At 45.2% G+C, this 22,903-nt stretch overlaps 1 protein-coding gene across 2 annotated transcripts; it reads right to left on the reverse strand.

Annotated features, from left to right (window-relative positions):
- Positions 1-60: 60 nt before the first annotated feature.
- RMC1 (regulator of MON1-CCZ1) lies at positions 61-22,175 on the reverse strand. Of its 2 annotated transcripts, none has more exons than XM_003406359.4 (20): positions 22,038-22,175; positions 21,384-21,460; positions 18,605-18,689; positions 17,723-17,779; positions 16,420-16,506; positions 13,740-13,880; positions 13,145-13,248; positions 11,824-11,913; positions 11,382-11,487; positions 10,537-10,648; positions 7,510-7,554; positions 7,190-7,243; positions 4,878-5,006; positions 4,085-4,191; positions 2,443-2,562; positions 2,045-2,122; positions 1,588-1,692; positions 1,423-1,491; positions 1,101-1,326; positions 61-174 (listed from the first exon to the last, which is right to left on the reverse strand). In XM_003406359.4, exons 1-20 carry the CDS (start codon positions 22,137-22,139, stop codon positions 95-97), a joined length of 1,974 nt encoding a protein of 657 aa, XP_003406407.1. In that variant the 5' UTR covers positions 22,140-22,175; the 3' UTR covers positions 61-94. The 2 variants fall into 2 exon arrangements, with proteins under 2 accessions (XP_003406407.1, XP_064150716.1); XM_064294646.1 differs by lacking the exon at positions 22,038-22,175 and adding an exon at positions 21,752-21,911.
- Positions 22,176-22,903: the final 728 nt, after the last annotated feature.

The following is a 22,903-nucleotide window of genomic DNA, read 5'->3' on the forward strand; positions in this document are numbered from 1 at the left end:
TATAACATTTTGTAGTTTAAAGAGCTTTATTAATGCAATAAATTAACTTTGTACATATTTTTGGGGGGGAAAAAACACTAGGAAGTGATTTATTTCAGAATGTGGTAGGCCTCATTAGAGCTTGGTCTCCAAAGACTTGTTTGAAAAAAGCCACGTGTTCTTCACAGTGTTCTCCTATAAAGGAAAATACAGGCTGAATCAACAGATGTTACATAAAAAGGAGGAAGAGAATGAGCCCTTTGTGACTCCTAGATGTTTACTGGGGTTTAACTTCTTTTTCCTTAATGAAATATTTTTCCTAAGCTTTGCGTTGCCCTTTCTATTTAAACACACACACAGCTCATGACACAGCAGAATTATCTGGGTACCGTCACCGGCCCCAGCAGATCGCCCTCTGCTCTGAGACAAAGCGAAGCTAATGGCAGACTGACCTGTCACTGTGGTAACTAAAGGTCATCCTGCACTGCATACTAATTAAGCCATAAAAAGTTCACTGATCTCAAAGTCGTGCTGATGGTTTGATTGACAAGTCACATGTTCCTCCCCCATCTTAAGGAAGATACCTTAGATCGCAGAACTATTTGAAGATGAGAGTGATTAAGCCAATATTTCCTGCCTAAAACTGCAACATTAAATCCCAGGCAGTTTAACCCCCTTAGCCACCATTCCATCTTAACTTACTGCTTTTTCAGAAAGAGATATTCCAAGATCCTGTCAGACAAAGGCTATGTCCAGACTGCCTGGGTTGGTCTTAAATGCCCCTACCCAACAGCACTCCCACTGTGGGCCCCAGGACATTAGGCAAATTCTTTGGCATTCTAATTCATGCCCCTGCAGATAATGGCTGGGATGTAGGCAGGCTGTTGGGAAATCTAATGGTAAAAATAAGCTAACCCAGAGCTCCTCCTTGATACAGTGTCACTATGAGTCAGAACTGACTCGATAGCAGTGGGTTTGGTTTGCTTTTTGAGCTCCTCCTTACCATCTTCTTTAACAAAAGGCAGTATCCTGAGCTGCTCGCTGGCCTGCTAACAATGTGACTTGTTACTATTTGGATCTGTGGTTGTCTCCAGGACTTTTCATTGCTACTGTCTTCTTACCTGGCGTGAAATTAGGGTTCCCTCGCAACCGCTGGTTTCGTTGTTCAAAAAATCGGAATATAGTATAGAAAAGCATGTTGTCTTCGGTCTGCTTTGCAGCATCTAAGAACTTTCGGGCAGAAATGTTGTCATGTCCACCAATGCCCCGGATGAACCGTAAGGCAGCTAACACTTGATGTTTGGAGAGAAGCACTTCTACTATCTCATCATTTGCTGTTGAAAGTCTCTAAGAGTGCAAGACAGAGGAGAGAGAATGCGAGGTAAAGTCAAGCAACAGGAGTAGACATTCTGGTAGTCCAAGACCCTGAAGTACCAGAGTTACCTTCAACATATCCAGAGACAGCTGATGCGCAGGAGGGTAAAAGCTCTCTAGGGATAAGAGCAGACAAGCCTGAAAGAGAAATTTCGGACTGCTTTCAGCTTAAGATGTTGGAAGGATCTTAGGTGTAACCACTACCAGGGCAGTGATCTGGTGAGACACACATACCAGAGGCTTTGAGTCACTGAGGACGTGGTACTGCAGGAACTGATGCAGCATGTAGAACAGGTTGTGCTGGACGAGGGTTTTGATGACCAGTTCATGTAAGTAATGCTGAGGACAAAGTGGAAAGTAGTAGAGATAGCTGCCAAATTGTTCAACTACCACAGAGTAGGCTTGTTGAGGACTGCAGCTATTCTAACTGACGGGGGTAGAAGTTTTCAGTTATCAAGTGAAGTGTTTTCAATGTGCAGGTTAAAGAGCCCACCCTGATACTATACCGCTATATTGCAACTAAAAACAATGGGATCATGTCAGGAAAGTCACTCAGGATCCCGATGAGGTGTGCAAACCCTCACAGTGTATCAAAGATAGTCATCTTCTAAGTGGATAGCGACAGTGCTTTTTTAAAAACAAAACTCTCTGCTCCTCTAACTTGGAAGGACAGTTGTTGATTTGAAGGTACCTGTACTGCAATCTGAAACTGGTTTAGAGAGCGAATATATTCCATCAGTACAGCTATCACAAACTTATGAGGCATCTCCTACAGAGAAAAAAAAAGTTCTTATAAATACCAAAGAGTTGCCAAAGGGCCACATGTAACTTGTTAACCCACCTCCCTTTTTTCCACGTTAAGCTGGTTTTGCACAAATCCCTTCAGAATCGTCCCTCCCTGTTCAATAATTATTGCATTGGTTTAGGCCTGAATACTAGAAGCCAAACTATTAGTGCTAGGCCCTCACCCAAGATAACTCTGCTTATTCTAATCACGTTATGGGTGGTACCAGTTTCCCTCAGTTCCCTTCAAATAGATCTTGGTTTCGAGAACCCTTAGTCCAGAGGAGGTAGAAAGCAGTGACCGACCTTCTTCTCGGTGAACACAGACAAGACGTGCGTGTACATGTCAGACTGGTCAACAACTGCTTGCGTCCGCACGGGCCTTTTTAGAAGTGGATTACTTCGGCTTTGTCCTGCTTCTACTGCCTAAAATAATAAACACACAATGGGATCTTAATCCTCCTCTGGGTAAATGGGGCTGTTTACACTTAATCCAGAAAGACTGAGTTCCTAACGAAGAAGCTGTGAACCTGGGACAAGAACAGGAGATGGCACTCCCTTCACTACCTGGATAAACCTGTCCTGTGTTGGCGGGTTAGAGTTAGGCAGTCAGAGCTGGTCATCCTGAAAACACCCATTGTTCACAGGGGACGAACTACAAAAGCCTAAGTCACCGTTTTTCCTTAAGATACATCCTACTTACACCTCTTAAGATAACTCCCTAATTTTCTTAACCATTGACTAATCCAGCACTTGTTATCGAATAAAAATGAACTGTCCTGCTGCGTCCTTGTTTTATTTTACAATAGATGAATACCTCTTGTAACAAGTCTGTCTGGATTTTTAAATGGTAAGGAAGAACTCCCCAAATACTGCCAACTAGGAACGCTCTGAGAAGACCCTGACTGCTTTACCTAACTTTTAAAAGCGTGCATTCTCATCACCTAACGATCTTGTCACAACTCAGGTTCCGCGGTGGGTGGGGGGAGGGGTGGGTGCCTGCCTAGGAAGCTCAGATGCTGCCAGCGTGGACCTGTGGGCCACACTGAGGGGCAAGTGTGTATGAAGCCTAACAGCCACTGCAGAAGAAAAGCACAGAAAATGCCATTCAGGATCAATTCCCACAGCTTCACACACTGACAGCTGTACCAAGAGATGGGTATAGACACACGCAGCCATCCCTCGTGTGGGACCGAGGACCACGACAGAGACACGCTCCAAGGAAAACTGGCCTTTAGAAGCCTGCTGTAGACCTATGAGCTTAGAATTTGGCTAATGGGGAGTGAGGTTCCAGCACTTTTTTGTTGTTTAAAAGCCACTTGCAATTTTAGCCTTGGAACTAATCAGATCCCCGAAACGAAATAATTCATTCCAACTCATTTAAAATCTCTCTTCTTTCTAGCTTCAGAAGGTATGATGTATTAATATTAACAGCTGACCTTGGTAATAAGCCATGTGGATTTTCAGCCCTTCCTGACAAGCATTTGATGCTTACTACATGAAAAACAGTGCTAATATGTAATCATCATCCTAGTGGGATACTGAATTCCAGGAGAAGTCTTATTTTTATAGTTACTACATTCGAAAAGGGAAGGAAGATGATGGGGCAAAACAATTATAATTCTAATTCACTAAGCCTAGGCTCTGGCTTGGCAGAAAGATGTATAAAGTAATACAAAGCTGAGACCCAGTCTCTTATCTATAAAACGGGCAGCCCCGGGATCAGGCTACATGTCACGTAATAACACAGGACATGGACGGCATGTTGAGTGAGATGCAGCCACAACTCATGGGACGCAGGGACCTGGAAAACCTCACTTCCACCACTACTGCAACCCGCCCTCTGGCAGGCATCAAACCTCAGGGATGACACTCTATCATGGCCTTATATTTAATTACACAGACACACAGGGGAGGGGAGCCCTCTGTCACGGGACATACAACTTACCATGGTATAATTCTGCTCGGCATCCAAGTACTTTTTATACTCATGATTGAGTTTATCAAAAACAGTGGCTATCACAGGCAGTGTCGCTCTGTCTGATGCACTCAGCACTGGAAAGGACACAGTGTTCACACAGATCAAACTGGCTTCGTGTCAACTTTACAACTCAAACCTGCTGCTATGACAAAAATAACTCTAATGTACACACCCCTTTACAGGGCGTATGAAGAAATGTATCTTAGAGACCCGAAACCCAGAAATCACTCACACCACCTTTCTGGTTACTAGAATAAAAGAGCTATGGCAGCTATCAGTAGAAGGTTCCTAAAGTAGATCTGTTCAAACAGATAGTGACTTGGATTCTTAAAACGACAAAAAAAATGTTTAAAGCTAGAAGAGGTAACCTACTCATGTGTACCTGTTTAGGTTTACTTTAACCTGGAACCATCCTATTTTTCTACGACTCATAGCAACCCTATAGGACAGAGCAGAACTGCCCCACAGAGTTTCCAAGGAGCGCCCGGCGGATTCAAACTGCTAACCTCTTGGTTAGCAGCCGTAGTACTTAACCACTATGCCACCCAAAAACCCAGGGTTTCCAAAATCTCTACAAGCCATTTTTATATTTAGCAGTCTTTCTATGAAGAAAAATAATCCATTCTTCAGTGAAGGATGAAGTTAGAGGTGATAGGCATAAAAATGTGGTCCACCTCCCAATAAAATGCATTGGGTAGCACTAGCCTATTACTGGAATCAGACCAGCATGGACCAGTGGGGAAGGACCTCATCACCTTACTCTGTGAACAGACAGACAGTATGACCATCTTGCATTCTTTTCTCTGGAGGAGAAAGTCCATCAATCTTCCTTTATCTGGCAAGAGGTTTACTATGGGCTGAAGCTTCACTTGGAGGTTCCACAGGTAACCTGGATTTAAGAGGCAGCAAATTTAAAAGTATGAGGCAAACCAGAACTGAAGTCAAAAAAGCGGTTCCCAAAAGGGCCACATAAACCAGAGACTCCATCAGCCTGACACCAGAAGAACTAGATGGTGCCCGGCTACCACCAATGACCACCCTGACAGAAAACACAACAGAGAGTCCCTGATAGAACAGGCGCAAAGTGGGGTGCAGAACTTAAATTCACATAAAAAGACCAGACAGTGGTCTGACTGAGACTAGACGAACCCCAGGAGACATGGCCCCTCGACTCTTATGTTAACCCGGAACTAAAATCACTCCCAAAGCCAACTCCTCAGACAATGATCAGACTGGAGTATAAAGCATAAAATAATACTCATGAAGAGTGTGCTGCTTAGTTCAAGTAGATACACGAGACTAAATGGACAGCTCCCGTCTGGAGATGAGATGAGAAGGCAGAAAGGGGTAGGAGCTGGCTGAATGGACACGGGAAACCCAGGGAGATAAGGGGGGAGCGTGCTGTCACATTATAGGGATAGCAACTAGGGTCACATAACAATATGTGTATAAACTTCTATATGAGAAACTAACTTGAGCTATAAACTTTCCCCTAAAGCACAAAAAATAAAATTGGTTTCAAATAAAAATTTTGAAAAAACAGCTAATTAAATTGGTTTTAATTCTTAAAAAAAAAAAAAAAATGCAGTTCCCCTAAACAGTCGTAGGAGAAAAGATGGCAAAGCACAGTGGCTTCCTATACCAAAGCAGTCTAGGATAGTCTGGAACACGCCTCACAACAGAAGGCCAACCTTCTCTAAATGCTTAGTTGATTCCTTTCCATAAAGTAACCTCTCTACTCAAAGGTGCATCAGTGGTTGTTGTTGGGTGCCAGTGAGTCAATTTCGACTCATAGCAACCCCATGTGACAGAGCAGAACTGCCCCATAGGGTTTTGAGCGGATCAAGAGCTGCTGGGTGGGTTCAAACCTCTAACCTCAGTTAGCAGCCAGGTGTTTATAGCTCCCTAAATATAGAGGGTACTGGCAGCTCAAGGCAGTACCTTCCTCACACCTGTTCCCCTTTTATCCTTGAAGGTAGAAAAAGATGCTAACATGTGGCATTAACTTCAGTCCTATACTGTGGTTTCTCCCCATCAGTCCAGGAGGTAACTCTAGGGGCTCTCAACACAATTTCAAGATTCTTCCCTTCGTCAATTCATGAGTCTACAGAATGCCCACACTGCTGGGTAAGCAGGCACAGGCTCATACAGCCTTTCTCAGCTGGGGTTCCATGACAGAATTCAATCCTACATGAAATGTGATCTGAGTGATCAGTTTCTCGATTCTCCCAAGGTTGGTACATAGCTAGAATCGTTCCACATGCAAAGGAGAGCAGCTGACTCATTGCCCACAACAGATGCCTAGGGCATCTAGCCAAACCAAACCTGTTGCCACTGAGTGGATTCCAGCTTATGGTGACCCCATATATTGCAGAGTAGAACTGTTCCATAGGGTTTTCTTGGTGGAAGAAGATTGTCAGTCCTTTCTTCTGTGACACCACTAGGTGAGTTTGAATCATCAACCTTGTGGTTAGCAATCCAACACAAACCATTTGCACCACCCAGGGGCCCATGCCCAGGGCATGAGGGCTTAATTCTCTCCTGGATGAAGGCTGGCCCAGTGCATAAGACAGGAACATAAGGAGAAGACAAACGACTAACGCAGAAAGCACTCTAACAGAGAGACAAAGCGATAGGGAGTTACCCAGGAAGAGACAACCACCTGAGGATGCATCACCTGAGGTGAGAAAAAAACGCCACTTCCTGGGCATGCACAAAACATCAAAGGGCACAGGCCCTTCGAGGAGTGCGAACGGAAGAACAGAGCAGGAAGGGCCTTGCGCACCGCACTGTAGGGCCTGGCTTTTCCAAATGGTCAGCCAGTGAAGGGCTAAAGGCAGGCGCTGGCCACTCTTAGTTGTTGTTTTAATTATAAGAACAATACATGTTCACGATAAGCTATTATACACGTGATAAAGAACAGAATAGAAGATGAAAAAGAGTTCCATTCCCAAGGGTGGGGGGAGAAGTCATTTCTCACATTCATTCCCCTCGGAAACGTCACTGGCTACTACTGTCATCTAAGGTCCCCAACGCTGTTTTCTAACGTGATAGATGTCCCCTCTGACCTACCTTGGCTTGCACTGATGATGATGTCAGGTTGGAAGACAATCCAGGATGAAGAATCTACATGCTATAGGAAATTCTGTCCCAGAAGGTAATGAGAACAAAAGGCAAACCCCATTTTAACAGCACTCGCCCTGCCCCTTATTGGTGGGGCTCCTGTAAACAGCCAGCCCCAGATGGTCCGGAAAGCTCCCCAGAGGACGGGCTCCCAAACCCATCACAGCTGACTTGGGTAGGGCCTCCAGGCTACACGTTGTAGAATGCTGGGTGAAGAAGGTGACAGGCTTCACATCTGCAGACAGGCCCAATGTCTTTTTAAAGGATACAGAGCTTACAGGGAACAGGAGACTGGCTGGTCATAGAAGCAGGACCTACAAAGTGAGAAAACACCATGTGCAGGAACTAACGGTGCAGGCAGAGGGGCTGCAAACGCTAGTACCAAGGTGCAGAGTCTAATAATTTTGAAGGCGTCAACAAATGTTTATTTAACTGTAGTTAAACAAGGAAGACAGGAACTGTGTTCCCCTCTGACACATGGGAGGAAGGGGAAGAGGGTAGAGAACAATCTAGGGACTGATCCATGAACATGTCTTCCCCAGAAGGGGAATGCATCAAAGCCTTGCTTCAATGGGAGTAGTTTTTCCTTAAGCAAGGATGACTCATCACCCCTTACACCTGCACAATGAAGAGCTGAGAAATTCACCTGGATGATTCAAAAGCAAACACCCAGGTAATCGCTGGGAATATTCAAATTAAAATGTTCTGCGAGTTAATTATCTAAATAATTAGCTCCATTCCCACTGCACAGGCATCAGTCTGGGACACAGACCCACAAAAGTCTCACCTCACAGTGACTCAACTACCAGTCCTGCAGCCCGCAGTGAACTTGAGAAACTCGCCCTACAGACCAAACATGATGTCCAGTTCTGTTCCAACTACCCAGCTACCATCAGAAGACAGGTTTTGATCAGCTGGTGGGAAAACGTGAGCAGATCACCCAAAAGCAGGACAGAGCCGAGTTGACAGCTGATAAAAGAACACATCCACCCTGAACCTAGGCATGACAGTCCCCACGGTGGTTCTCAGCCCTGGCTGCCCTGGAGGGTGATGTAAATACTCTGAGAGCCTGGCCGCTTTAGTTTTCAAAGCTCCCCAGGTGACCCTAATGCGAAGCCAGACTGAGCACCAGCTGACTAACAGGCCAAAAACAAATGAGGGGAAGAAAACCGCAGCTGGCTCTTCCACCCTGAGCAAAGCTGCTGGTTTCACATCCCCTACGGAAGACACACACTGGGGCTGGGCCTGTTACTAGGATGCTGCTACAAGCCTCCGAGGGGCTTACAGTCTAGCAAGGAAAAAACACAACAGAAAGTCATTAGCCTTATAAACAATAGGAGGAAAAGTTTATTAGTGGTCACCAGGGCCTGGGGGATGGGGGACTGCTAAAGGGGCACTGAGTTTTTGTTCAGGGTGATGGGAAACTTCTGGAACTGTACAGTGGTGATGGTTGTACAACATGGTGAATGTAATTAATGCCAATGAATTGTACACTTAAAAAGGGTTAAAATGGCAAAATTTCTGTTACATGCATTTTACCACAATAAAAAAATTTTTTTAAAAGCCATTACTGTTAAAAAATGCTTTACCAATCCACACTCTTTGGAAGCCCAGTGTCAATGGAATCTGCAATTCCTCCTACTGATCCTTGCTCCAACTGTTACTTTGACCACACCTGGCGTCTGTTTTATTGTAACCAGCCAATTAGAACCTGATTATCTTCTACTGGTCCTATATAGCCAGAGCTGAAGGTCTGAAGTGTTTAGAAGTTATTTTTTTTTCCCCAATTCACCAGCAGGTTACTGTCACACCATGTGAGCAGCAGATGCAAGACAACCACCTGACACCATCAGACCTTTTCATGCTGCCATTATTATCCAGGGGGAAAGAAGAAACTGGAAAGAGCGGAGGCCAAAAGACCTACTCAGAGCCTCTGTGAGAACCAGCTCCTTCCTCCCCAACTCTGCCAGAAAGTTATAAAGATTCGGGCTGATCCCTCCATTGGCTGTAGGCACAAAGGCCAGCAAGACACTGCTGAGCAGCCAGTCAAAGTAGGCTCTAGCTAGGCCACCAGCCTGAGCCGGATTATGAATCCCTCTGGGAAAGGTCCAGGAAGTCTTGACTGCAGGCCGGGCAAACCCAGCAAATGTTCTTCAACAGGATTCCTTTTACTAACAGAACTTTGCTTCCAGAGTTCCAAATGTAAACCTTCTGACTATGGTTTACAAACAAACTAAAATACCTTAATGCTGGACTCCACTCTCCTTTAAAGAAGTAAAACCAAAACCAAACCCAGTGCCATTGTGTCAATTCCGACTCATAGCGGCCATATAGGACAGAGTAGAACTGCCCCATAGAGTTTCCAAGGAGCGCCTGGCAGATTTGAACTGCCGACCCTTTGGTTAGCAGCCATAGCACTTCACCACGACGCCACCACGCCACCAGGGTTTCCTTTAAAGGAGTAGAGGGGTGAATACTGTGTGAGTTTTATTTTAAATTGAGAAAAGGCAAAAGGAAACTAAACGGTTTCTTCCCTGGGTCCTGAAATCCTGGCTTCCTCTCTAACTCCCTACCCCATCCTTTTTCAGGTGGAAGGACTGATCCAGAATAACCTTGGAATCACAGCCTTAAGCACTGACCATACCATCAGTCAGAAAAGGATGCGGTATTCACTACGACACAGAACGTAAGAAAGATGGGGGGCAGTGACGCCAGGTAAAAATAACAGCCACAAGCAGCCAAATTTAGTTTCAGGGTTACAGAGCTCCGGCAAATAGAACCTATCAAGACTTATTCAGCATTAAAAAAAAAAAATCCTTCAGCTTCAATGAGTAATCAGGACTCGCCATTTTAAAGCTCAGAGAAATCATTCTACTTTCTTCCTTAAAAGAAGATTCACTTATCTTATGAAATGCTTTCACAACAACATAATTAAGTAAAGTTTTTTGAATTAGCAGGAATTTTTTTTTTTTTTTTTTAAGTAACCCACCCCATTGCCCTCGAGCTGATTCTGACTCATAGCGACCCTACAGGACAGAGCAGAACTTCCCCATAGGATTCCCAAGGAGCAGCTGGTGTATTCAAACTGCTGACCTTTTGGGTAGCAGCCAAGCCTCTAACCACTGCACTGCCAGGGCTCCTTCTTTACTAAGTAGAACAGAATAATCAAATAAACAGGTCTGGGGTCTCTGCGCACCCTCCTCTTGCCATTCTGAACACAATCCCCAAAGATCACGGTAAGAGCATAAGACATGTGGCGGGGGAGCCACAGTCTCGTTCCCAGGAACCCGTCTCACCTGCCGCGGGGATCTGGTAGGGCTGAATGGAGCGTGGGGGAAGCACGGGGTGGTGGACGGTAACCGCCCCGTCAAACTCGCCCCTCAACTTGATGTCAAATATGACAGATGTCTAAGGTACAGAAAAAGAAAGACTGTGACTGTCCCTGTCGTTACATCAGATCTTGCTGTTTTGGCTCAGTTTACAGAGTCTGTATCTGCGTTCCTTCTGGCAGACCTACTAGCTCTTACCTGAGGAGAAATTTGCCACATCACCACCACTCCATTTTACCTTTTTATTTTCTCTCACAAACATTTCTTGCATTTATGACATGTTTCCTTTGACGAGCTCAAAGTGATGTAAGCAGATCTTTTTCACTTTAACTTTCGACACCTTCATCAGTCAGACACACATATGGGGAGCACCACCCAGCAGGGGGGGCGAGAGGTAAGTGCCTTGTTACTGCCATTCACCCAGTGAACACAGTTAATGGCCTAGAGAAAGCAGGACCGATTTGAGTTCTCGTGGGCCACGCAACCTCGAAAGTATCACCCTTTACAATCACAAACTCATGGAACACATTGTTCTGCAGCAAATTCCTGGTTTAGGTGATTCAACCAAATAATTATCTGAGATGTCAAATCTCCTCAGGTGCTGTTTGGCTAAAACAATCAACTGATGGGGAATCACTGCTTTTTCTAGACCATTTAGAATACCAAAAGCAAGTTTCCACCTGGAAGACCAAAACTTTTAGCATAAATAGTACTTTCTAGTCTTTGTTCACAATGTTTTGCAATTTTCACAGCTCTTTTAAGCAACCCTAACTTGTACAGACACTGATGGGAATCGCTTGCACAACTCATACCTCCGTGTCCTGATGGTGAACGACGACCAGGTTATCTACCACGTTCAGGGCAAACTTTCCCGTCCTATTTAACTTTAATATGTGCATCTTTTTACAGGCACCTTCTCTGCAGAACAACAGAAAGGTCAAAAAATTGATCAACCAATGAGACTGTGTGGGCAACTCCTGTCCAGAGGAGAGATGAGAGGGCAGGGGGGACAGCAGCTGGCTGAATGGACATGGGGAATACACGGTGGAGAGGAGGAGTATGCTGACTCATTAGGGGGAGAGCAGCTAAGAGTACATAGCAAGGTGTGTATAAGTTTTTGTATGGGAGACTGACTTGATTTGTAAACTCTCACTTAAAGCATAATAAATAAAAAAAATATATTAAAAAAATACATCAACCAGCTTTAGTTCATATTTTAAAATCAGAGAAAGAGGGAAGAAAGCATTACATTACCGTGGTAGATGATACAGGACTACCTCCGCTCCTGTACTATTGGAAGTCCGAGAATGATGCCTCAAGAAGAGAACATATAACTGTCCATATCTAATTAGAAAACAGACAGACATAAGACACAGTCAAACAGACATAGTCATCTGCCCATTTAAAATCCCTCCACTGTAAATGCTAAATTACAGGGCCATGGTTAAGTAACGTTTGAGATACTCATTAATAATATATTTTGCAGCCAACAAAATGTTTACAAAGGAAGTACAATTAGTCAGAAAAAGCCTATTATAAAGTTAAGTGACAAAGGGAATGCAAAACTGAATACAGCTTGCTCACAATTAAAAGAAAAACACAAACCTATGTACAGTCAAAAAAAAAAACTGGAAAGAAATGCATATTGTTAATGGTTATCTTTGAGTGATAAGCTAAGTCCATTTCCATTCCTCTGATCTTCTGAATCTGAAAATATCATTCCTATTCATTTTTACGGCTCCATCTAATAAGCGTTGCTATGAGCAGCTCCTGAGCGCATGCTCTGCCCCAGGGGCTTTCCTACAGTGTTCCAGGAGAAGGCTGTGCTGGGCCCGCTACCAGATAGCTGCAGGGAGGGGAAGCCAAGGGGAGGGGTACCCAGGTCCCACCTCCACTTCAGATAGGACTGCTCCCAGTTCACCTGTTTTCTAAACTGGGATGCCACAGTAATCCTTTTAAAAAAAAAAAAAAAGCATTCTACTGCTAAAAATTTTTAAAAGCACTGTTTTAGGTCATAAATCAGAAGTAATTTAGACGCATAATTTGTTAACTGTTCAATCTGGATTATGGGGAGATGGTTCTTTGTACTAGTCTCTATTTTTACGTGTTTGAAATTCCCGTAATACGTTTTAAAAACTGAGACATCAGCTCTTCCAAATGAAAATATACCTTCCTACATAAGTAATTCAGTTCCACGTTACATTAAAAACATACTGTTTTCTTATTTTGACCAACTATAAAATTTTAGCAAAAAAAAAATCCTTGATAAGATTCAATTCATAGAATGAAAAAAAAAATTCTAAAATTGGATGAATACCTAAGAAATAAATTGGTTTAATGTTCTCATTTTGTCAGCCCAGGAAGGGGAAAAACCTTCCTTAAGACCACAAAGCTGGTAAAATTAAAGAAGAATGTCATCACGACAATAGGTTTGTGACATTCCTAAAACCCAGCCACACGGCAGGCAAGGGGGAGCTGCGAACTCTGTGTTCTAAGGGCCCTAAGGACAGGCCTCTCTGCCTGGGACTACCAGTGAAAGCAGTTACGACAGGGCGCTCTCCCGACACAGACATACATTGTAGCCATTGCAATATCCCTCTCAGAAAGGCTAAGTTTCGTTGCCTTAGGTGCAGCTGGTAGTTCAATCTCAAACTTGGGCAGCTTCGACATAGTGACAGCCTGTTCAGGGGGGAAAAAACAGTTTTAGGAAAAGGTTGTTAGAACCCTTGAGGTATTCTGGAGCCCTGGTGGCGCAGTGGTTAAGAACTCAGGCTGCTAACCAAAAGGTCTGCAGTTCGAATCCACCAGCTGCTCCTTGGAAACCCTGTGGGGCAGTTCTACTCTGTCCTGTAAGGTCACTGAGTCAGAATCGACTCAACGACAACGGGTTTCTTTTTCCTTTTTTTTTTTTTTAAGGTATTCCGGCATTCTCTAACGACAGTGAGAACGTACACATGGTGCCCTTCCATCCTTTCCAGCATCCCCCTACATACGGTACAGGCCTTTAGCACAGCGGGCTCATTCCGGAGGTAAGGGGATGGGACTGGGTGCCCTCTAGTGGTGTGAAGTGGTGATGCTATCGTTAGAGGAACTCGCCTGACACATTAGGATGGAAGAGGAGCAGGGCAGAAGGAAAAAGTAGTTTTTTTCAAAGGGAGGCTCACTCTTACCCTAAAATAAAAAGGCTGCAGGACATTGCCAAGGACTGTGGTCGACAGCAGAATCACGGCGCTCTCAGGGCAGTACATGTACCAATTCACGTTGATGTTCTGGCTCTTCAGGAGCTTCAGGTTCCGTTTCTCTGGTAAAACCTAAGGCAGAAGTCAAGAAACAAAACCTACTTAAAAACACAAAATGTCAGAAGACTGGCACAGTAAATTAAAATTTAAAAAAGACCACCAAGAAGTTCAATAGGAAATTATTTTTTTACTAATTACAGCTACCACTTAAGCTCCGTGCTTAGCGCTTTATGTATCTGAACGCATTTATTCTTCTCAACGACCCTCGGGGGGGCCATCACTAGCTCCACTTGACAGGTTAAGAAACTAAGGCTCAAAGGGGCTAAGGAATCTGCCAATTTAACACAGCAATGAAAGCTCCTGGGGCTTCTCGGTACCATATGTGAAAGGGCAAGGAGTAACAAAATTCTCATTCATACCAGAAATTGTCAAGACAAACCAACCGCTCCAGAGCACAGGGCACTGAGCCCCCACCTCCCAGCCAGCAGCAAGCCTGCCTGCTGCCTGGTCTCCACCTCAACTCCAGGCTGCACTAGCTCTGAGACGGGGCTCACTTTTTCTAACAGATGTATTCGTGAGACTCTGCGCAAAAATTAGTTTATCACCAAGGTGCATTTTAAATAAATTTTTGCGTATTCTGATACACTAAGTCACACTGTATAGAGCCCCCTACTCCCAAGATATTGATGCTTACAGAACAGTGCACTGAGGAACTGATGTAAAAGCCAGGGTGGGGAGGCACGGGGTCAGTTCACGATCTGAGTACAATAAAGTAAGTATGCACTAGAGAGACAGCACAGAACATACAGGGTTTTGTTCCATTGTGCATGGGGGCCCCATGAGTCAGGGGCTGACCTGACGGCAGCTAACAACTATGACGACAACAGAGTCCTCTCTTTTTAATGTACTTCTTAATGTAAAAGATCTGAAGACCATCTAGATGACTTTCCCACTACAGAGAACAGAAAGATGTACTTTTAAATGATTACTGGAGGGAACCCTCTGTAAAGCAAACAGTCCTTCCCATGCTGTCCTTCCCACAGATTCTATTTCTGTACCTGAGATCTGTTTCAAGTTTGCTTTACTTCTGCTGGCCATCACAGACTGTGATGACAGCCCAATGACACAGCGCCATGGCACTCACATCCTGTGTTTTGTGTACACAGTTGCCATCTCCTCCAGCCCTGTAATTCCAAGTCATGCTGCTTTCATGAGGCCAACAGACTCAAAGGCTGAGAGAGTCCTAACGCCCATGACATTAGCTCCACTTACAGGTCTCAGAACCATCTCAACAGGTCAGGCCATTGAAATGTATTAAAAGACAGAACGGGCAGTTCACAACAGAGGAAATACAAATGGACGATGAACATATGAAAAGATGCTTAACCCCTAAATCATGAAAAACGCAAAGTACAATATATTTCCACCTCTCAAATTGGCAAATGTGTATTGAGTAATTATACCCAAATCTGGCAAAGGTGTGGGAATGGAGACTGCTACATAGCTAGTGAAAGTGTAAGTTTCTGGAAGAAATTTAACAATATCTGTTCAGCTTTTTAGACGTTCAGACCTACCTTGCAATTCCCTTCCAAGGAAGAGCATACTCACCCAAAAATATAAAGAAATATTTACAAGCATGTTCACTTTATAATTGTTTGACATCACAAAAAAGTGAAAAGTGAGACGTCCATCCATAGGGAGCTGGTTAGATAACTTACGGTACAGCCACACAAAGAATACAGAAAGACGTCCAAGATACTCCAATACCAAAATGCCAGCCCCACAAGTTGGGACACGAGATTTCCATTTTTTAAAATAAATAAATTCGTTAGATGGAGGAATAAGCACCAAAATAGTCACAATAGTTATTTTTAAACTAAGTGAGATGAAGTCTCACCATCCTAACTTCTAAGGAACATTCTGGTTGTACTTCTTCCAAGACAGATTTGTTCATTCTTTTGGCAGTCCAAGGTATATTCAGTATTCTTCGCCACGACCATAATTCAAAGGCGTCAAGAATTCTTCTTTGGTCTTCCTTATTCCTTATTCACTGTCCGGCTTTCACATGCATACGAGGCAACTAAAAATACTATGGCTTGGGCCTGGCGCAGAATGCTCCTTAGAAGTGAAGATGGTGAGACTTTACCTCACTTACTTTGGGCATGTTATCAGGAGGGACCAGTCCCCAGAAAAGGACATCACACTTGGTAAAGTAGAGGGTCAGTGAAAACGAGAAAGAGCCTCAATGAGATGGATTGACACACTGGTTGCAACAATGGGTTCAAACATAGCAATGACTGTGAGGTTGGTGCGGGACCAGGCAGTGTTTTATTCTGTTGTACACAGGGTCACTATGAGTCAGAACCAACTCGCCACCACCTAACAACTGTCATTTCTAATAAATTATAGGCGACTTTTACTTTTCATGTATCTTGGTAATGTTTGAATTTTTTTTAATATCATATTTATAACTAGGGAAGAAGATACAAAGCCAAGCAAAAGAATATAAAGCTCTAGAATCCAAAAATATCTATCGAATGCTGAATTCAAAAGACTGCCAAGCTGCTATTCTTGAACTTTCCCCAACAAACATAAATAATAAATATAATACCTGGTAAAATTCAATTCCCTGATCTGTTATAAAGACAATTTCAGTAGAACTGGTCCAGCAGAATCCTAGTATGTTGGCATTCTTGGTCTGAAAAGAATTACAGAAAAGCTGTTTGTTTTTTTTTTAATTAGTAAGAAAAACTTATTTTTAGAACTTTCCTCCCAAATAAGTAAAACCTATAAATTAACGTATAACTCTCTTCAAAAGCTTAAAATGCTCTGCTGTTTTTATCACTAGACCCTTAGCAAAAGTTACCCAGATCTGACTACTCATTAGCAAACCAACTTTCCTTTTAAATACACTTAGCCTGGCTTTCACCCTTCACTGAAGTATCTGGATCTTAATTCCTTCCAGCCAACAGGGCAGAGGAAGAAGCCTGAGGTTTGTAGAAAGGTAAGTAAGCAGAGCTTACAGGCATCAACTTCCACCTTTAGGAACCAGAATACAGTTGGCATTTTCTTAGTCAACTGCATGATAAAAACTGGCAGTATGAAAGTATAAAAGGCTAACAGTTTTCAGTGAGGACTGACCACAATGGGGTGAGGGCCCTGAGACCACACTGGGCTCACATAACGACCAGAAGCAGAAGCACCACGAGCCTGAGGCTGGTGGAGGCCCAGGAAGACAATGACAAGGTCCCACAGAGAGAAACTGCAGGTCGTCACGCGAGGGGCTCAGTCATTTCACTGAGGGGCCCTTCCATAACAAGAAGCCCACCTGAACCCCATGCAGCAATGCCCTTACAAAGCTGCAGAAAGCCAGCCTGTCCACGAGCAGCTTCTGTTAGCTCCCCAGGGTATCACACTCCCAGTCTGAGCTAAGCTCCCTAGCCTGGTTTATTATACCCAGCAAATATGATTAACGTGGATTAGAACCTACGCCTAGGGAAAGAAAGGAAGGAAGGACACAACAAGGACGACACATCGAGGGAAGAAAACATCATCCAGAAGGGAGAAGAATTCCTCATCCAAAAGCCTCCACGTGAGGTGGCTCTGGAAGGAGTCCGTGTCTGCTGGTGTGGATGCAGGGCCAGCTGCCCAGAGAACTGAGGGCTGATGCCACAGCGTCAACTGACTCAGGCCGCTGCGGATGACAGACACCCATCCCCCATGTAATCCTCCCAAATGCATTTCAGAGACAAGGCAACAGGCTCAAAAAACTAAGAATCGGTCCGAAATTGCAGAGCTGACAGTGGCCGGCCTCAGCATTAGAACAGTTCCAAGTGTGCACTCCATCACCACATCACACTGTCACAGCCACCCAGCGCAGACGCGGCCCCCCAAGGGAGGGTCCCTGCCCCTACCTTGCACTCTTGTGTGTACTCCAGCTGAGAATTATCAGGCATAAAATTAGAAAAGTCCTGGAAGAAAAAAAAAAAAACACACATGGAGAGATTTGGATTGAGCAGCATACCACCAGCCTACCTGGGCGCACAAAGAAAACGACAAACTAACATACGAGTGATCAGGAAAAAAAATCTACAGACACTCAAAGACAGGAAAGGTAAAAGGACCAACTTGAATAACTGCTCTCCTTAACAGCAGCAGGTTTATAAATCAAATTTTAAAAAAGATTAATCCAAATATCCGGTTCATTCAGTTAGAGTTTAGAAACTGATTTTGAAAATTCATTCCCCGAATGGTTGAGTTTGGAGAAATACATCGCTGCACTGTACAAAAGGTAATCCAGAACTTTTAACAATTAACACTGACGGAAGAAGTTAGCACTGCCTTGTCTCCACCTTTCCCAGCAGTGTGTCTCTACTTCACGGTGCTGGTGAACATTCATAAGGGCTAAGATGCCAACAAGCCTCTCCAACTGATTAGCCATTCCTATTCCATCTATGCAGAGACACCAGAAGTAAATAAATGGGAGTTACCAGGCTAAGGGTAATACGTAAAGTAGCCAAAAATATACCTCACATAATCTGTGTTGCTAGCTATCAACTAACATAAAAGATGAGATTCCAAATTACTAAAAACAAAAAACTTAAGTCAAAAAAAAAAAAAAAGGACAAATTAAGGACAGTCTTATCCATTCAAAAGTCTTGCTCATCTTGAAAAATTCTATAGTCTCAAAAAAAATAATAAATGGTTCTGTTAACACTGGAATTTTGTAATCTCTTCTCTTCCCAATGTACTTCTAGTGTCTTTTTCTTTATGCTGCATTTAAAGATATGTCTTACCACAGTCTTTGAGGTCCTCTGAACAGCCAATATCTTATTTTCTAAGGAAAACTTAATGCATTTCACTTCTCCTTTGTCTTCCATTCTTTAAGAAGAAAAAATGTATTAACAGTTACACTTAAGAACACAATTCTAGCTACTATCTTTTTTTTTTGAGAAGACAAAAGGCAAAACAAATATTCAGGAAGCAACTAATTCCAGTTTAAAATTAAAATTACATTTCTGAAGCCACCAATTGGACCTCTTTTCAACAAAATCCAATGGGTAGCTAACTTGCTGGAAAAATTCGCAGTATTACAGACAATAAAGAATTGAAGAATTGACATCACAATGCACTTGTCATCTATGAATTATTTTAAAACCTACTGCTGTCGAGTCAATTCCAATTCATATCAACCCTACAGGTCAGGGCAGAACTGCCCCACAGGGTTTCCAAGGAATGGGTGGTGGATTCGAACTGCTGACCCTTTGGTTAGCAGCCAAGCTCTTAACCACTGTGTCACAGACATATGTATATACCCACACTGTAATCTTCGGCACAAATTGCTGCCATCTTTCTCCATCATTCCTCCCAGCGAAACTTCTGGAAAGAAGTCTACAGAACCAACCAGTCACAATTACTAGGTGGCTCACAGTGCCTCAAACACACCTCAAACACGTGTTCAAAAGTGAACTCAAGGAAAATTTTTGATGGTATGGATATATTCATTATCTCAATTGCGGTGATGATTTTTTATGTCAAAATTCATCAAACTGTATAAGTAAAATCTGTACAGTTTATCATGTGTCAATTATATCTCATTAAAACTTTTTTTAAAAAGTTAACTGAGTATCATCTCTCTCAAACCCTACCCAGCCCCTAAATCTGGATCATTACAGGGTCGCTCTCATTTCCACATCTTTCTGACCAACCTGTCTTACCCATGACATCCCTCGACTGCCTGTGTAAGGCCCGTCATGCGGCCTTGGCTCCAGTCTTCACTCCCTCTGCCTCAGACTACTGCCGGTGTGTATTAATGGTCCTCTTGACTCTGGTATGCTCCCAACTACTCCACCCTCAGTGCTGCTGATGGCACTCTTCCCAAAGCCTGATGATCACACCCACCTTACAAATTCTCAATAAGAAGATAAAGCCCTGATCCACAGCAGAATATGTACAGTCCAACCAGCCCCTGCCAGAGGCCGCCAGCACCCCTTCCCCGCACAGGCACCCTGATCTTCAGTCGCACAGACCTGCAGTTCCCCAAATACCCTGCATGTTCACCTCTGCGCTTGGTGTTCCTTTGATCTAAAAGGCCCGCCCTCTTCTCCACCTCCAGAAAACCTTTTGTGCTTGAAAACCTTGCTGGAAGGCCTCCTCTGTGAGGCTGTCCCCCTCCTGGGCTTGCCCAGCCTACCCCAAAATAAATGCCACATCTGTGTTCCCACAATCCTTTGAACATAGCTCTATTACAGCACTTATCACACTGAACAGTACTGGCCCACTCACTCGTCTCCCACACTGACTTGAGTTCCTCCAAAAAGGCCAGGCTCATCCCAAACCTTCACTGCCTGGTGCCTAGCCCAGGAGCTGCAATCAGTGTCTGCCTAACAAGCGACAAGCAAAGAGGTTCATTTTGGTTCAGGTGGATTTATTTTTCCACTTCAAAAGCTGTTGCCTACTCTGGGCACCTCCATTTCAAACATGAGGTCCCCGATCTTCCTGGGGACACGCTCTTGTGCTTGTCAGAGAAGGAGTCCCAGTTTTTGGTTTGGAACCTACAGCTGTCCGTGTACACATCTTTCTGCTACTAGGAGAACAGGCACTCAGCACTAAGAAAAGACACAACTGACGTGTGGGGACCAGCAGGAAGACGGCTGGGGAGTCAAACCACACAATCATATCTGTGGTGATTCCATCTGCGATTTTTAAATCACCTGCACATACCCTTACGTAGACATCAGAATAAACAGCCCGGACACTGCTGAGGAGTGAGGCAACTTAAGTGTAAATGAGTCACATTTAACTGCACATATTCCTGATGTTATTTGTTTGTTTTTTAACATAAAAATGTATGGCTCTTCTAATGTGTTTAGTTAATAAAATAAAAATTTGAAGTCTTAAAAAAAAAAAAAAAAGCTGGTGCCTATTAACACAGGCCAACTGCTAAAATATTTTTTAAAGTCACCACCGAATGGAGGGCCTACATTGCACTCTTCCCTTCTGTAATCATAGGAGTTAAGGCAGCTAGATATTTTACCTGTTAAATTAAGGCACTTCTGAAAATGAAAGAGCTGCTACTTATAATTACATTGATTCAACTCTGTAAACTGAGACATCTATGGCCTAGACTATAGCGGAAGCCACGATTCTCTTAACAGACACAATTACTGGGACACACTAAACTAGGACCCTCCTCCACCTACTAAACACTTTGGAGTGACCTGGGCTAAACAAGGAAATGAAGACCCTCCCCAGAGCAACAAACCGCAAATGGCCACACAAGGCTCTGGCTTGCTCATTTCAAGTACCCCTACTTTGGCATATTCGGCTTCACCAACCAACAGGGAACTACCCCACACATTTAACACTGACAGAAAGTTCTAGTATCTACCAAGACTGCACAGCAGGTGTCTGCTTCCCTCTCCCTACAGACAGAAATCTGACACACGCACTCTTCCTTCAAACAGCTCAGGGGAGGCAAAGGGTAAATTTTCAAAACCACCTTCTGAATGAGAAACGGAAAAACACCATTTTGTTTGCATGTTGAAATTACTCTAAAAACGTCAGTACTGTTACCTAAATGAAATGGGATTCCTATCCTCTGGTCCTTTTACTACAACCCCTGTAGCGCCACCAGATCGGACAGCAAAAACCTGAGAGGGAAAAACAGCAATGCTGTTAGTGGTCTGAACTTGGAAAGGAACTGGGCACATATCATAACCCGCAGATGGCTACTGCTGCTACACACCGCCCCTGGGGCAACTGAACTCGTGTGGCTTGCACGTATCAGTCTGCAATGTTTGCTCGTTCACATAAATGTTAAGAAAGACCACGTCAAGTGCTGCCCAGGGTGCAAGGACGGGCCAGGAGGTCCTCGAGGCTCCGAGTCTGAACGCCGGCCCGAACCCTGGCGCCCTTTACAAAATTTTGAGAATAATGCAAACCTCAAACCCTTAACTTCAAGTTTGATAAAAATGAGTAAAGACAACAAAAGATGCTGAAAAGGCCCAGGGACCACGGGGCGGTGGCGCTGCTGGGGCCCTGCTTTCCCCTTCCACGAGGCAGCACCGGCCCAGCCCACGGCTTCCTCTCGAAGGCCCGGGCCTGATCCCTCGGGCGCCGGCGTCGCGCGCGGGACGCCCCCCGAGGCGCCGGGAAGAGCAGGAGGCCGCAGCCCGGGCCTCGGCGGCGGGGAGGAGGCCGCGGGGCCGCTGCTGGGCCCGCCCGGACCTGCTTGTTGGCCTCATCGAAGAAGACGCAGTTGACGGGGTTCGCCTTCTCGAACTGCACCGGCCGCTCGCTCAGCTCCAGGTAGTAGTCCTCCTCGCCCATGGCGGGCGCGGCGGCGGCGGCGGCGGGGGGCCCGGGGGCGGCAGCCAGCGTGGAGCGGCGCGGGCGCCCGGCGCGGGGCGCGGGGCGCGGGGAACAGACTGCCCGGCTCGCGGCGGCGGCGGCGGCGGAGACCCCGGCCCGGCGCGGAGGCCGCTTCCTGGTGCCACGCCCCCACCTCCGCGGCACGTGACCCGCGGCGCTTCTGCGCTTAAACCGGCGACGGCCGCGGGCGGCCGCGGGGCCCACCGGTTGTCACCGCCTCCTCCCGCTCTCCGGAGGGCAGGGTCCCCAAGTGAGGCTCGCAGGACCCGGCCAGGGGCGACGGCGGCGTTATCCCGACACCCGCGCGGTGCCGAGAGGGCAGGTGGCGGCGCCGCCGGCCTCCCCATCTCGGAGTCCCCTGTGCGCGCTCCCTCCTCGCCTTCCCCGGGGCGTGCGGGGCTGGGCGTCCGCGGCCCGAGATCCGCCCCGCTAGCTTCGCTGCAGGCCCGGGCCTGGCGGTCTGCAAACGCTCATCCTTTACTTCCGCGGGGGTTATCGGGCGCCTCCCGGGCCGCAGGCGCCCTGGTGGCACAGTGGTTTAGAGCTCGGCTGCTAAGGTCGACAATTCGAATCCACTAGCCGCTCCTTGGAAACCCTATGGAGCATTTCTACTGTGTCCTATAGGGTCGCTATGAGCCGGAATCGACTCGATGGCAACGGGTTTTTCTCCCGGGCCACGGCTCCTGCTCGCAGTCTAGTAGAAGAGGTGAGCGCAATGGTAA

This window comes from Loxodonta africana, chromosome 11 (assembly GCF_030014295.1).
Source record: "Loxodonta africana isolate mLoxAfr1 chromosome 11, mLoxAfr1.hap2, whole genome shotgun sequence".
Taxonomy (NCBI): Eukaryota; Metazoa; Chordata; class Mammalia; order Proboscidea; family Elephantidae; genus Loxodonta; species Loxodonta africana.

Bases quoted from the DNA above. Each gene is read 5' to 3' on its own strand.
- RMC1 (XM_003406359.4), bottom strand. From the start codon at position 22,139: ATGGGCGAGGAGGACTACTACCTGGAGCTGAGCGAGCGGCCGGTGCAG. The intron at 21,461-22,037 runs GTCCGGGCGGGC...TTTCCCTCTCAG, and splicing joins TCGATGAGGCCAACAAGCAG to GTTTTTGCTGTCCGATCTGG. The intron at 17,780-18,604 runs GTAAGACATATC...TTTTTCTTCCAG, and splicing joins AGAGGACCTCAAAGACTGTG to GACTTTTCTAATTTTATGCC.